The sequence below is a fragment of the Aspergillus undulatus genome (genome assembly GCF_047715775.1).
Source record: "Aspergillus undulatus strain CBS 261.88 unplaced genomic scaffold BDV17scaffold_61, whole genome shotgun sequence".
Lineage (NCBI taxonomy): Eukaryota > Fungi > Ascomycota > Eurotiomycetes > Eurotiales > Aspergillaceae > Aspergillus > Aspergillus undulatus.
This window is the reverse complement of record NW_027396665.1, coordinates 28,740-43,085: the sequence shown is the minus strand read 5'-3', so window position 1 is coordinate 43,085 and position 14,346 is coordinate 28,740. Positions and strand designations below refer to the sequence as shown.

The following is a 14,346-nucleotide window of genomic DNA, read 5'->3' as shown; positions in this document are numbered from 1 at the left end:
CCATTTAGAAAGCGTGAGATATCATTGTCATTCCAATCATCGGAACGATCTCCATCTACATGTATTGATTATGTAAACTTCATATTTCTAAATAGGAAAGGCGCTTGTGGGGCTGATTTGGGACTAGCGTTAGGGCACTCGCACACAACCCGGCCCGCTAAGCGAAATTCGTGAGTGGACCGGTTATCAAAGATTTGAGTCCTTGCTCTCGCTGCTTCTTCTCTTCGCGACACTTCCGACAACTTATCGTGTTCAAGTCGACAAAGCAGTCAAGATGCCTCGCGGACCGTATGTTTCCCACAGCAATGACATTATTCTCTGCGTTACCTCGGCCCTGTCGAGAAATTCGAATCGCGACAGAACGCCTTGGGTGACAATCCCGGTTGTGATATGATGCTGACTGCCATCTTTTTATAGTAAGAAGCACCAAAAGCGCCTGAGTGCGCCCTCGCACTGGCTCCTGGACAAGATGTCCGGAACATATGCTCCCAAGGCCTCTTCCGGTCCTCACAAGCTCCGTGACTGCCTGCCCCTGATCGTCTTCATCCGCAACCGGTACGAAATCGAATGACCTTCAAAATGATTGGAGGAAATCAAAACTGACGTGTGTTTGGTTTATAGTCTCAAGTACGCTCTTAACGGCCGCGAGACCAAGGCGATCATGATGCAGCGCCTCATTCAGGTCGACGGCAAAGTCCGCACCGACCCTACCTACCCTGCCGGTTTCATGGACGTCATCGGCATCGAGAAGACCGGCGAGAACTTCCGTCTCATCTACGACACCAAGGGCCGCTTCACTGTCCACCGCATCCAGGCTGAGGAGGCTGAGTACAAGCTCTGCAAGGTCAAGAAGGTGCAGCTCGGCAAGGGCGGGATCCCATTCTTGGTTACGCACGATGCGCGAACGTGAGTGCATGCTCTCCACAAGTTCCGCGTCATTCAGTCGTTGGACCAAGCTTTGGTTGATCGGCGGAGGACGAATGAACTTCTCCCATTTGTGGAGGATCCTTGCTGTGCTGGGACATAGTAAGGATTCGATCTCGAGGACACTACGTGCTAATCTCCCTCTTACAGCATCCGCTACCCCGACCCCGCCATCAAGGTCAACGACACCGTCAAGGTTGACATCGCCTCCGGCAAGATCACCGACTTCGCCCGCTTCGACACTGGTGCTGTCATCATGGTTACTGGTGGTCGTAACATGGGTCGTGTCGGTGTTGTCACCCACCGTGAGCGTCACGATGGTGGTTTCAACATTGTCCACGTCAAGGACGCCATTGAGAACACTTTCGCTACCCGTGAGGGTAACGTTTTCGTCATTGGCCAGGACAAGCCCTGGATCTCTCTCCCCAAGGGCAAGGGTGTCAAGGTATGTTATACAACTAATCTCGAAACGCTAACATATCTCGCTAACCTGCCATACAGCTCTCCATCGCTGAGGAGCGTGACCGTCGCCGTGCCTACGCCATTGCCCAGTAAATGCGGTCCGGTAAGTGATCAAGGCTACGGGCAAGTAAAAGGCTTCTATAATGTAAGAACAAGCCAAAAATCCGCCGAGGGAGACAGCTTCTTGTCTTGCTTTGTGGACTGTATGACGTCTGCTACTATGAATGAACAAAAAGTTGTCAACCAAACTTGCTTCTGTGTAGGCGCTCGCCGTTCCTAGAGAGCAGATCAATATGGGATGAGGAGTTCCTTCGATACTTGATTTTGATGATACCTCTGAAGTATATCCATTCCATAGTGTTTTCCAATCGCCCAAGGAGCTTCTCAATCATCCACTTACGTAGTCTACCACTGTCAAAAATCTTGCGTCCTCGGCTCTTCCATTTTCTGGCTACTCTCTAGTGCCCTATATAACTCGTTCGTGGCAAAATTGTCCTGGCTGCTGCGGGGGGGCCCAAGGCCGTTGTCAAGCTGTCGCGCATTTGCGACAGGTCTCACTCGAGGTCCATGTCCTTTCGTCATCCTTAGCCTGGACTCTGTCTGACTCCAAATTTCCAGGTTGCCTCTGACGTACAAACGAAGCACATCCGTGCTAGCTCTTTGATCTATCATTGCCGACGTTTCATATTGCCGCAGAAGAGAAGCATGCAATGTTGGAATGGCATGCCCCAATGTCCTCATCCCTGGGACGCTTGCTTCTTAGTTCAAGTAGCGCCAGGAACCATTCTCCGTGACTGATGGAATCACGCATTTGACGTGAATCATGGCCGCGAAGCGTGGCTAGCAAGGATCTAATGCTTCGCTCTACGAGTAGGAGGGGAACACGTCGGGGACATCTCGGCGTTTATGCACGATGCAGATGATTTGGGTTTCCCCACACGGCAGCAGAACGATAAAGTCATGCCCTTCACATTCTTTGAATTAAGGGAGAGCGACGATAGCATGCTTTGCCCAAAGCGTATTCTGACCCTTTTCCGATACGAGAGCCCCATCTTCGTGCATCCTCCGAGGCGCAACTAGAGAACGACGTTGCATGGATCAAGCCGCAATTGCCTCAATGAATTTGTCAATGCGAGGCCCGAGCATGAAATAGATTGAACAAGAACTGACGAGTCATCTTTATCTCGTTTTGTCCCGGGTACCTGAGTGGCACCGCCGGAGCGTCTTTCTGACGGGTATAAAATTCTCCGCCCGCGGTGGCAGGGCTGTGACGACGGCTCCGCACAAGATTTCATTAAATCTCGGGCACCGTTGAGTCTCGGGAGACAAGGATATACATTCTTGAATTTGTAGATTCTGCACTGATCTCCGGTTGTGGTATCCCGTGAATATGCCGGCAATGGAAGCATTTTGGCCAGGGGGCACGGCAAGATAATTGTGAGAACTATACTCCTGACAAGCAAGTCAGATGACAAGTCGAATTGAGAATATTGGCAGATCGGATTACCAAACTCAGCAGGAGACGAGCGGTTCGAGCGTGATGTGTGCGATTCGAGGATCCGGGTGACGAGTGTTCGCATGGTTAGTCCATCACGCATCGCGGAGGCATGGGCAAACTCAATTTCACCAAACTTGGATGCTTCAGGCTCTTAAGTGCGAGTGAGGTGGGGTGACTATGTCCTGGGTGTTGGATGAACGGCCAATGGGGGTGCTGATACCAGAGAAGCGCTGTTGGCAACTGCACACACGACATTCGAGGACATTCCAGCCGCAGTTCTGTAGCACCTCTGAGTTGAGAGGACTCCGTCGAGACAGCTCGTACAGCTTCAGTTCGTGGTAGACGTTGACGTCTCTAAGTATACTTCTAACGCATCGCTGGCGGCTGCGGCCTGGCACCACGCAAGCAATCAAGCAAACAAGCACGCCACACCAGTTCTGCCCTTGGATTCGAGGCTGGCAGACCCGACCGTTGATCCGCAGCAACTGTAGGTGCGAGGATGCATGCAGGTATGGTACCGAGCTGTCATGGCTGTGGCCAACCGAGCCTAGATTTGGGCGTTGTGTGCTCTGTGCTCTGTGCACCAACCACTGCATCTTGAGAGTCAGTCAAGACCAACACCACCTCATCACCCGCGCCTTCCTGACAACAACACCGAGTCCATCTTCCACACTCCTACTTCTACTTTCACTGCTGAAACCCGCCAAAGGAATCTACCAGGCAACGCCACAATTTGCCGCTTCTGGAATGGCTCTGTCGGTCACGCAAAAGACCGTCGAACTTTTTCTTCGATTTGTCCTACAGAGTATACAAGCCATCGACGCATGGTGAACTCTGCCCCCAAGGGGTCCAATCCTTGCTCTGACTTCCTGACAACGTATCTTCTGCTACATTCTGCTACCCGGTAGGTTCTCTGCCTGATTTGGACCGGCGTGATATGCCAGTACGAAGTTGTACTGATGCAGTCGTATTCCATGGCTTCATGCAGCAGCAGCGTCCCTCACCTGCACTTCCTCCCCACTTACGCAGCAGCCAAGAAGGCTGGATTCTCGGAGCTATTCTGCGAAGGGCTCTGACGGTTCATTGTCTCCCACTGCCATCACTTCAGCTCCTTTCCATCGAGTTTTTGCGTCCAGTAAGGACGATCGCCCCAGCAGGTAAGACCATATACTCTTACTATTGTATGGTAATGTGAAAACGGCCACTCCGATTGCAGCTTCAATCTAAAAAATGGAGCCGTCTCCACACCACACTGAGCGTTTACTGTTGAAGCCGAGGGCTTGAGGCAAGCCGAAAGATATGCCAGGAGCAGCCAACAGGGTGACCCTGCTCCATCGATTATCTCTGGCGCGTTCCAAGGTTGTTATTGCTGCTTGATGCCACCGTCCATAATCCGATGTTGGCGCCAAGATAAAACGAATCTTGCATTTCCGGAACTCCGAGAGGAATTGCTGAGATTACACCCGATCTGTCGATCATTCAAGGGCACTCACTTCGGTTTGCTTGTCCTTGAGTTTGCTTCCACCTTCAGATGATATATGAATTCCGCTTTGCCTTAACTTCCAGAGTCACAAGAGTCTCAGCAAGTCATTCGAGGATGCTCAGGTGGTGAAACCCGGCGACCAAATCAGAGCTTGCCAAAAGAAATAACAAATAAAAACTCGCGGTGGGTCGTCGGATCTAAGAAAAGAGGGGAACAGTACGATATAGACTTGCGGGAAGGCCGCTCGGGATCCAGCCTACATAATTCATGGGTGTGCAACTTGCTGCCATAGTCAACTGGACTGACCGGCCCATCTTCGATTTAAAGCCACCTACTGTGAACAGAAGGCCCTACGGCGCTTCGGATCGTCAATTTGATAGTGAAGCATGGATATTATCATTGAAGTGCGAGCACTGAGCATCGAGCACCGAGCAGTGAGCAATGCCTGAATGGCCGCTAATTTAGCGGCAGCCCCGGGGCAACAAGCGCCGCTCACTAGAGAGGAGACATCTCTCATTTCGTCCATCAGGGCTCTGGCTGATAAGGCGTGCCTCCTAGTGTGAACCAGGATGATTGCACTCCTGCTGGGCCCTTGTGGATGGATCAACCTCACGGAGGAGAGTCACATCTGCCCCTCATCACTATTATTACTAGTATTATCACAGCCTTGGATCCTTACCCTAGTCAATAGTACCGATGCTGTATTGAAACGACGTTGAGCTGCTCCCTCAGGGATTCATACTTGCTCCAGCATCAAGCTCAAGCCATCAAATCTGCGCGTACGACGTACCACTCCGTATCCCGCCTTCAACTCGAACGCATCAATTTGCCTCTCAGACAAAGCCGGCACACCGCCAGAACGGACAGACAGTTTACAACACTAACATCATCTCTGCTCATAGGGTGGTTTCCACCAGGAACTCGATGAGGCGCTGATCGGAAATTCAGTGACATTACAGGGATCTTTGTCTGCGAGTTCCCTGCGGTTGCCCCTCGGCCATTCATCCATCTCTGTGGGAGGTGTTGTAGGCCTTTCCGGTTCTGACCGCTTCTCCTTCCCACGCCCCTGAGTAAGATCAACTGTTACAGTTGGGCAGGCTTGTCCAATTGTCAACTTTCAACAGGCTATCCTATTGTCAAATGGACCGGATCATGAGGATGATGATTGCTAGTATTACGTAGCATTAGATTCGTCTTTCCTTCCGGAAGGTGTATCAAGACGCATGTTCTCCCGCAACTAACGACTGATAGGAGAAGAAATGGGTTCGATTTGCTTTTTTTACCATGTGGAGAATTATTCGATCATCGCTCGTCAGTGCAAGTCTTCGACTGGCGTCTGCACTCTGCACCATGCAGTGGAATGTATGGATTGTGGTGCGCCAGGAGACAGAGGCTTCCTTAACGTTTCCTCAGAGGCGTTTGGTGTCGAAGCCACGCTGGGTCAGTGTACAGAGCACGAAACTCCTACCACAAATGAAGAGATTGATTCGTTCTCACTGCCACCTGCACCGAGTGGTTCCTTCCTCTTTGGTAGCCCTAGCGTGAGGGTATGCCGAGGAGTAGGACTGATTAACCAGCTCATTTTACCGTTTTCTTCTTAGTCATGCGCAGCAGTTATCCGCCTGCATCCTTTTCAGCTCCGGGCATGCGGTCTCCCAATTGACCAAATAAAACCCGTCCAGATGGCTCCAGAACCCAATCTAAACCAGGCTACCTGACTGTCGGGACCCAGTGGTCTGGGAAATCCCCGACATGATCTTCTGCGAAGAGCAGCGCCACTGGCCATCCATTTCTTCCGCATCCAGCGCCGAGGGATGGGTTGACGACCATCTCCATCGCCAGTCGCGGTTCAGCTGCAATCCATGCTTAGCGTGGCAAGAATTGTAATGAGGGAATGGGCGAGGATCATCAGATAGAATTGGAGAGGCGAAGTCGGAAGCATACTTGGTGACGAATGATAGGAAACCATGACGATACCATATGCTCTGCTGCACCAGGGTTGGCTGCCGGATTGGCCCCCCTTTCTCTCTTGACACTTGCCGAGTATAGAAAGCCGCTTGATGCTCCGTTTCCAGCCCGAGCCCATGACATTTTCTGTCTCAGATATCGTGGACCATCGTCGACTCTCCTAACCATCAACGGTGGCTCACTTCTTTTCATTCTAATTGGCCCTACCCGTTACCACCTCGTCCGTCATCACTGGAAGTAGATATCTCGACTGCTGCCCAAGGAGGTCACCTTGAGATTAATTTGTGCCTCAATAGTATCTTGATATACCCGCACTAGGTGCATGGTTCCAGGATTCTCAAACCTCGAATCGTTCGGTTGCACAACGCTGGACACGAAGACAAAAAGGTATCGGCACGCTCTCTTCTTTCATCCGGTGGCTTCTTTTGTCTTCGCCTTCGCCTCCTTTTCTCCTTTTTCTTTAACTATCCTTTTGGTCATGGTGATAGCATATTTGCCAGAGTGCTAAGTATTGCGTGACCGCAACAAGCGCAGGAGGTCAGCTGTGTGCTACGCCTACACCCTTATTTGTTTGGTTGCTACGCTCGAGCGAAGATGTCTCAGAAGTCGACCCGGGTCCTCGTCGGGGGCGCAACCGGTGCGGCGTTGTATACGTTCGGTCAAGACAGCTATCCTTCTGTATTCCGAGCGAGTGAGGAGCGACCTCAGGTCAGGTTCCCCTATCGATGGTGGGAGGAAGATGCGAAAAGTATCTTTTGGGGCCCCGACGCCGAGTCGATGCAAAGAATCATCCGATATGGGCTTCTGACCGATAGGCAACTTCCATATATGGCCCTCAAACTTCGCAGCGTGCCTGATGTTAATGATATCATCTCCAAGGTTGTCAGCTCTGAAGAAAGTGTGGGCCTTTCACTTGAACAGAAGGCCGACATGTTCATTAGACGATGTAAACCAACTGTACCGCCGAAGATTCTATGGGGTTGGCTTCCGGCCCGCAAGGACATTGATTTGGACGCTCTGGTCATTGCAGAAGCGATCGAAAGCGAAAGCTATCTTCATTTCACCCGGATACCTTATGAGGAACTGGTTGCATATTCCCTGGGTTACCCGTCAAAGGGGGTGGAATGGTTTTTGCAGCAGCATACGCGCTTCTATGCACATATGTTGAGTCACCTATTGGCGTACCCTGAAGAGATTGAGAAATACACGAGTGTTGAACATGTCAGTGGTTCAAACCCTGTTGCGACGGTGCTTCTCAATACTGACTGACTGTGTTTCCAAAGTATCTCCGCAGCCGAAGTCCCTTTGCCCACCGCGCGATAGTTCGGGCTCTACTTGGTGCAGGGTTCCAAACTGACCTACCTAACTCGTCGCCGGGCTTCGAATTCTTTGCTGGCCCCATCCAGCGTCTCTTCAAAGAGCTTCCGCCCGATTATGCCGCAATCTTAAAGGTGCTCGGAGTGCTTGGGGCTCGGTTCGAACGGGTGTACTTGCGTGCCGGGAAAATGAACTGGACAAAACCTTTCAGTATTGCCCACTCCTTCCTTGAGGATATTCGAACTGCGGACGACTACGTGGACTTTGCTCGTAACTTGACCGAAAACGACGAACAAGTCTTTCTTGCCTTTGTTGAAGAGGAAGATTTTGATTACAATTTGGCTAATCGCCTGTCAGTTCGTTGGGAGCTCCTCAGTATAGAGGTCTGGGACTGCTGCAGGGCACTGCCTGATTTGATGGGATTTATACAGAAGTCTTTGACGGTGGGCTTGAGGGCTTTTCATGGAGTTGAGCATTCAATTAGCTAACACCTCCTACCAGACCCTCTTCGAACAGCGAAACTACCATACTTTGACCGCCCTACTAAATGGGCTGTACAAATACAGCATTACAGCATCTGTGCCAATTCTCACAGGCGACGGAAACACTGCCTTGGCTCTGCATCAGGTGGTCCCTCCCGAGTACTTCTACCTCCTCGATCCGTCCCAAAACTACGCCGCCTATCGTCAACAGTACCAAACAGCTGCTGGAATCCCCTTCCTTATCCCTCACTTGCGCGAGGCTTGCGAGTATGGAGAGCCTGTTCTCCAGAATCTACAGGCGCAAATGAGGGCCGTTATCCCCCAACAATGAAAAGCGAACACAATCTATGCGAGACAATGCACAACATATGCTTGCAACAATATGCGCTGAGATTGGATGGCCGGTGTACAGCATGGCGATTTTTTTCTGGTTCACATATGAGATTGGCTTGCAATTGAAGATGGTTGGCCTCTTAAGGACTTATTACTTGAACTGTTTTTCGGGCTTACCCGTTTTTTGTTGTCGAACACGCACATGTATTTTGATTTACAATGTCTTAATATGATCAGTATGTACCCCTAGCGGACTAGACCGCATCACATACGGGGTTGCAGTACACTAGCAAGCCCGCATCGAACAGAACACGAGATAGAAGTTCGTAAGATCAGCTCCGCTTCTCCTTGCCCTCCACAGAATCAGCCCCAGCATACCCAAACACACCCAGAAAGTACAGAATCCTATTTGCAAAAAGAAACAACGTGACACCCACATTCCCCCAGGTAAGCACATTCCACCTCGCCACATCGAGGAACACATCCGGCCCCATGGCAAGATAAGTCACGTAAACATGTCCGATATCCGCAATGGCCAGGGCAACCAGGTAATTGCGGAGCACCTTCGGCTCCGACGTAGCATGGAGCACGCCGGCGCCGAGAACAGCCAGCAGGCCATAGAGATTCGCCAATTGGTACGCAAGGGCAACAGATGTCGCGTGGATCTCTACCTCCTTTGGCCCCGGCATCACCGCTGCCGCTGACGCTGACGGCGACGGATTCCCCGAGTGCGAGGGACTATTGGGAACCTGATCGAGGACGAATCCTTGCAGGTCGAGTATTGGGCAGAGCCAGCCGCCGATCCTGAAGTGGGTTTCGGTCAGCGCTGGCCGGTCATGTACATAGTGCAGGCTCACGGGCCCAGGGTGGCTTATTATGGACCATGGCTACAATGTTATCTTTACTTCAGGGGGTTGGTTGGGCAGACAGGTAGATACGTACAGGGAGATGGGCTCGAATACGGCAAAGACCAGGTGCGGCCAGGTTGGGAAGATTGTGCTGGGCATTATTGTGGCTGTTGCACTGGACACGGCAACTGTCAGTTTCAGATTTATTGAAGGGTTACACTGGAAAGAGAAATAATTTTGCGAGGTGTAACGAGCTGAAGCTGCAGCAAGCGAGGATCATTTGGAAATAGGAGATCTCCTGATGGAACAAAACAGTGGGAACAAGTGAATACTATGCACGCTTTATACAGCTGACTCAGCGCGATGGCTCACATGACATGTGTGGTTGCCTTCTCCGGGTGTCACATTCACATCGGAGCTTCCTCCTTGACCACCACTCTCGAAAGGAAATAGTTTGCAGAATCCACGCAAGATGTCTGGGTCTGGAGCCTTCAAAAGTTCACACGGTGCGAGTTGTCTTTCATGATCGGTGTTTCATCCGTGCTTCCCGTAGTCTGATCTCCGGCCATGGATTCCAACATCTTTACCCGCAGTTTTGACGAATCTCTGATTCGCGAGCTGCCACACCTCCGTATTGCTCCTCTTCGAGAGCCGGTCTCATCCCGCAATCTAAGGGTCCCTCTGACTCTCGAGCCAAACGCCAACAGGATCCGGGAGTCTGGTACAATACCGAAAAATGGCAATCCAGCAGGGACTCTACCCCCTCTCAATGAGCCCACCGGCGCTGCGAACTTGATAGAGGGCACAACGAACCCAGCTCGATTGAAGAACGATTTTACCCCCGAATCACTCTTGGAACCGCCTCCACGACCGATCTTACCGGCATTCGTCAACCTTCGTGCCCTTGAGCGGTTTCCCTATTCTTCTTTCGACGACGATGGTCATCAATCGCGCAAGCGGCGGCGTATTGATCTCCAGCCTGAGTCCTTTGGAGAGCATGTGCAGTTGCCCATGCCACATACGCAGAAGGAGCAACGGCCTCCGCCGTTTGGCCCGTTTGCTATCCTCAACGGGTTGAATGAGCCTCCACCGAATGCTGCTTTGCTTCCGCCCATCGAGGCCGGCTCAATCACGCAGCTGCTGACCAAGCCGTCGCGGGATAGTATCTATGTGGAGCCAGGGCTGTTAACTACGAGCTTCACCTCTGATACTACCAGTGGTGAAAGAAGGGAGGGACGCATCGCGGACATCTTGGATTCTCCTGTTACTGAGAAGCCCAGTCCCTGCGAGGCTGTCTCCGACAATGACAAGGCTGCTCAATCAAAGCATGAACGAGACGTTACAGAGAGCACAGAGGCAAAGCCCGCTGAAGACACTGACGCGCCACTTTCTCCCAAAACGCGAGGTCGCTCACGAAAGAACATTCGAAGATGGACCGACGACGAAACCATTGCTCTGCTACGTGGCGTCATTTCGTGCGGCATCGGTAACTGGAAGGAGATCCTGGCGCAGCAAGAATCGAATTTTAACAAGCGGAGCGCGTCAAACTTGAAAGATAGGTATGCAATAACCTGGTCCGACATATGATTTAGCACCCACTGATGGTTGTCAAGGTTCCGCGTCTGCTGTCCTTCCGCCTATCGGTGAGATTTGACTCTCTACCTAACTTAACTTTGAATCTGACTTCTACCTAGGACGGCGGATCCTGACGAAGCCATACAACACATTCGCGATGCTCTCGCCAAAGTTCTAATACGAAGCAAATGCGACCCATCGGCGAAGAAGGCCCTTACTCATCAGGTTCCTACGGCTGAGCCCGCGCCGGGGCCTTCAGCGGGCCCTCCAGATCTTACCCACAGCGGATCTTCATCTAGCTTCTCTTCGTGCGAGACACATCAAGACAGTCCTGAACCTCGCTGTCAAAGTGTTCCGCTGTCGGAAAAGGCACAGCACTTGTCAAATGGGCCTGACTCAGCGCTCGGTTTCCTAAGTATAACAGAGTCATATAACCCTACCAAATCCCGGCGTCGTTTGCGGCGCCCATTCACTCCAGCAGAGGATGAGGCTTTGCTGAAAGGCTATGCCATCCACGGCTTTCAGTGGACACTCATCCAGCAGGACAAAGAGCTGGATCTTGGTCATCGAAGGGCGACTGATTTACGGGACCGATTTAGAACAAAGTTCCCCCATGCATATCGGGATGGAGGCTCTGTTCGTGGCAGTGCCCAGCAAGACGGTGCAAACCGTGCACTCAAAGGCGAACTGGACCCTCAGGATTTCAAGCATGCCTCCTCCGATGACCGTCCCGGTAAGCCTGATGGCTTCAACTCAAGTACCACTGCGGTAGGAGAGCCAATCCTGCCTTCGCTAGTACTTCCTCCAACAGGTAGAGAGAGCTCAACGGGTCTACCTTCCCTAGGGTTTCCGTTTCTAGATGAGGGCACCATCAATGATGACAGCGTAGACCTCCCTCCACTGATATGGGATGAGCTATCATGACGGCAGCAATGGCCGCCACGTTATGATTACAATACAACTTCAAACACTTTGAGCAACAAGATCTATATTTCCACCCTGGCTAGTAAAGAAGAGCAGTCTAAGTCGTGACCCGTGTAGATGGTAAGGCATAGTACAGTTCTCAAGCTATGCTCTGCGTTTCCATAAAGGCTGCTCTTCTGACTAGCTCCCCAAGAACGGCCGCCTTGCCTATTCCCATCTCACTGTTGATGAAGGCCAGCTGACGGGATATCCAGAATCTCTGCGCAGCTCCCACACCTTCCACAATGCCGGCTACATATAACGGCCAGATGATATGACTCGCCGATAGCAGGCGTGGGTACCTCCCGAGATGAAACGACTCGTTCGGATAGCGCAGCTTTGATGACGAAGTTGTCCTGTACCCTAGGTGGTAGGGCATTGAGGCACAAATATCATTTGCCAGCTCACGAATCCTGCCCTGCGTGATCGCGATATCGCTTGCCAGGCTCGGTAATTGCGCATCCGCGTAATCGTACCCAGAGTGGCTATAATCATATAGAGGATTGCCCATGAGTCGGTACGCTCGCAGGCGCAGGCTGCACCCCAAGATCTGGAGCATGCGATACCTCGACCAGTCATTTCCCACCTGGAACGACGGGTAGACATGAGCATCTATACTCCACAAATCAGTGCTATCATCCGGCGGTAGCTTTATGGACATGTATCTCGACTCCGGGGGGAGAAGGTTTGGCCACTCGGCAATTTGGTCCTCGATTGAGGCGATCGTTCTCAGAAGGGCGGTGGCTTGAAAGGCAGCGTCGACGGTGCTGGCCTCGCTGGAGTGGTAGGACAGCCAGAAGACTTGTTCGACCTGGCGAAGCTGTATATGAACGATGAGGAGGGCACTGTTGTAGAGGTTGAGGTAGTCGAGTTTTCTCTCGGCTGCTAGACCGGCGTGCAGGAGTTGGAGATCCCTGAGGGTGAAGATGAAGGGAGTGTTGCTGCCGATATCATCGAAACAAGTTAGGAGCTGTGGTCTAGCTAGTCAGTCCTTTGCTTCTTTGGTTGTGGCAACAGCAAGTTCACATGGGGCAAGGGCGGACTTACAGCACGGGTTAGCAGCGCGCTGTATATCCTCCTACTCGTGTCCTCGCCGAAGCTGTCGCACTTTTGTGACCTGACGAACGCCATCGCTCCCTCAAGGTGAGAGTTGGAAGTGGTCCTGACATGGTCTTCGCTACTGTTCAAGTCCTTCCGCGCAACGGATCAGCTGCCTGGCCGCCCGATAGAACAAAGGCACTCCCAACTGGAAAGAGCGACCGGACTGCTAGGGGCGTTCTTACCTCGTACATCCCGAGAACGAAAACCGTCATAACAAGCTCGCCCCTCCGGTCCTCATCATACTCCTCCATCAACCGGCGAGTGAGTTTCAAGGCATTGCCATAACATGTCATCGCCTTGGTCACAGCACCTTGATGTTTATCATTGCCCTTCTCCGAAGCAAGGGTCAAGAGTAACGCCGATAATGCCGACGGGAGCGGCGACGTCGTCATGACAGGCTGCCTCAAGTTGGCAAGAATAGCCGGAAGGGTCGTCGCTGATAAGAGCCCACCATGCAAGCCCTGCACCTGCGGGAGACAAACAAGCCGACTATAGAATGCACACAAATTCGCCCGCTCCTGGTCCCGATTTTCACCCAAGAGACTGGCGGGCGATAGGGCGAGAGTCGCGAGCCGCTGAGCTATTGAGTCCCCATCTTGAAACCTTCCCAAACTCTGTTTCGACCGTCTGGTGACCGTCTTCTTGGTGTCGTCGAGAATGCGATATCCGCCGCATATCCTGTTACCCTTGACACATCGCTTGCAGACAGGCCTCGCTTCATCGCACTACTCTCTCCAATCAGTTGTGCTCTTTACTTCTTTCGCTGAAGAGAATGACTAACTTTGACTTTGCGGGCACGACATGTGTAGCACCCTTTGCTGGGCCCGCCGGGATATACCATTTTCAGTCCGACCTCGCAAGCTCCTAGCCCTAACTCGACGTAGAAATCTTATTCTATTGGGAACAGATGTGAAATGATATGGAAAGCCTGAAGATCTGCTGATTGACTTCAATGGTTTGAGCCCTTTGCGTCTGTCGTTGGAAATTCACGGAAAAAGGAGATTCTCGGGCATCAAATAAATAGGTACTGAAATTCTGGCTCAGTGAAGCCGGCGTGTTACATCTGACACTCACGACCGATGAATAATGCCACTCTGCGCATCGAGTTCTTGTCTTCAAGAAACAAAGTCAGCGAAGATTAGCAATCAAGCTGTCGATCCCTGCTTGGACAGCCTCTCGTTTCTTCAGGAAGGCCAGGCGACCTTCCCCGGGAGGCCTGACCTGAGGAGTGTTCTGTGGCGGAGTCTGCTTGCCAGGCACCCTTTTTGCTGGCGGCGTTCTTGGCACAGGATACTAAGAGGTGTGGTTTGGGGGCCGTTTTTACATGTGGGCAGCAGCAGTTCGTCGTGCAGATAGAAGCGGTGATAGATCTTCCACGTTCTGGGGTCGTTT

General features: G+C 51.9%; 5 protein-coding genes across 5 annotated transcripts; 3 read left to right on the top strand and 2 right to left on the bottom strand.

Annotated features, from left to right (window-relative positions):
- The first annotated feature begins 128 nt into the window (after positions 1-128).
- BDV17DRAFT_199908 (40S ribosomal protein eS4) lies at positions 129-1,640 on the top strand. The gene is made up of 5 exons (XM_073755250.1): positions 129-288; positions 418-555; positions 622-906; positions 1,075-1,369; positions 1,426-1,640. Exons 1-5 carry the CDS (start codon positions 275-277, stop codon positions 1,477-1,479), a joined length of 786 nt encoding a protein of 261 aa, XP_073611713.1. The 5' UTR covers positions 129-274; the 3' UTR covers positions 1,480-1,640.
- A 5,113-nt stretch (positions 1,641-6,753) lies between these two features.
- BDV17DRAFT_201029 (uncharacterized protein) lies at positions 6,754-8,884 on the top strand. The gene is made up of 3 exons (XM_073755255.1): positions 6,754-7,556; positions 7,619-8,095; positions 8,154-8,884. Exons 1-3 carry the CDS (start codon positions 6,930-6,932, stop codon positions 8,463-8,465), a joined length of 1,416 nt encoding a protein of 471 aa, XP_073611712.1. The 5' UTR covers positions 6,754-6,929; the 3' UTR covers positions 8,466-8,884.
- BDV17DRAFT_294968 (uncharacterized protein) lies at positions 8,800-9,474 on the bottom strand (the record flags this gene model as incomplete). The annotated part of the gene is made up of 2 exons (XM_073762961.1): positions 8,800-9,271; positions 9,410-9,474. 2 exons carry the CDS (start codon positions 9,472-9,474, stop codon positions 8,800-8,802), a joined length of 537 nt encoding a protein of 178 aa, XP_073611711.1.
- A 286-nt stretch (positions 9,475-9,760) lies between these two features.
- On the top strand, positions 9,761-11,031 carry BDV17DRAFT_273313 (telomere repeat binding factor family protein). The gene is made up of 2 exons (XM_073759009.1): positions 9,761-10,874; positions 10,929-11,031. The coding sequence occupies exons 1-2, from the start codon at positions 9,883-9,885 to the stop codon at positions 10,960-10,962; spliced, it is 1,026 nt and encodes a 341-aa protein (XP_073611710.1). The 5' UTR covers positions 9,761-9,882; the 3' UTR covers positions 10,963-11,031.
- An 826-nt stretch (positions 11,032-11,857) lies between these two features.
- On the bottom strand, positions 11,858-13,917 carry BDV17DRAFT_200064 (Zn(II)2Cys6 transcription factor domain-containing protein). Its single transcript, XM_073755251.1, has 4 exons — positions 13,736-13,917; positions 13,137-13,679; positions 12,901-13,044; positions 11,858-12,823 (listed from the first exon to the last, which is right to left on the bottom strand). Exons 1-4 carry the CDS (start codon positions 13,793-13,795, stop codon positions 11,954-11,956), a joined length of 1,617 nt encoding a protein of 538 aa, XP_073611709.1. The 5' UTR covers positions 13,796-13,917; the 3' UTR covers positions 11,858-11,953.
- Between the last annotated feature and the right edge of the window lie 429 nt (positions 13,918-14,346).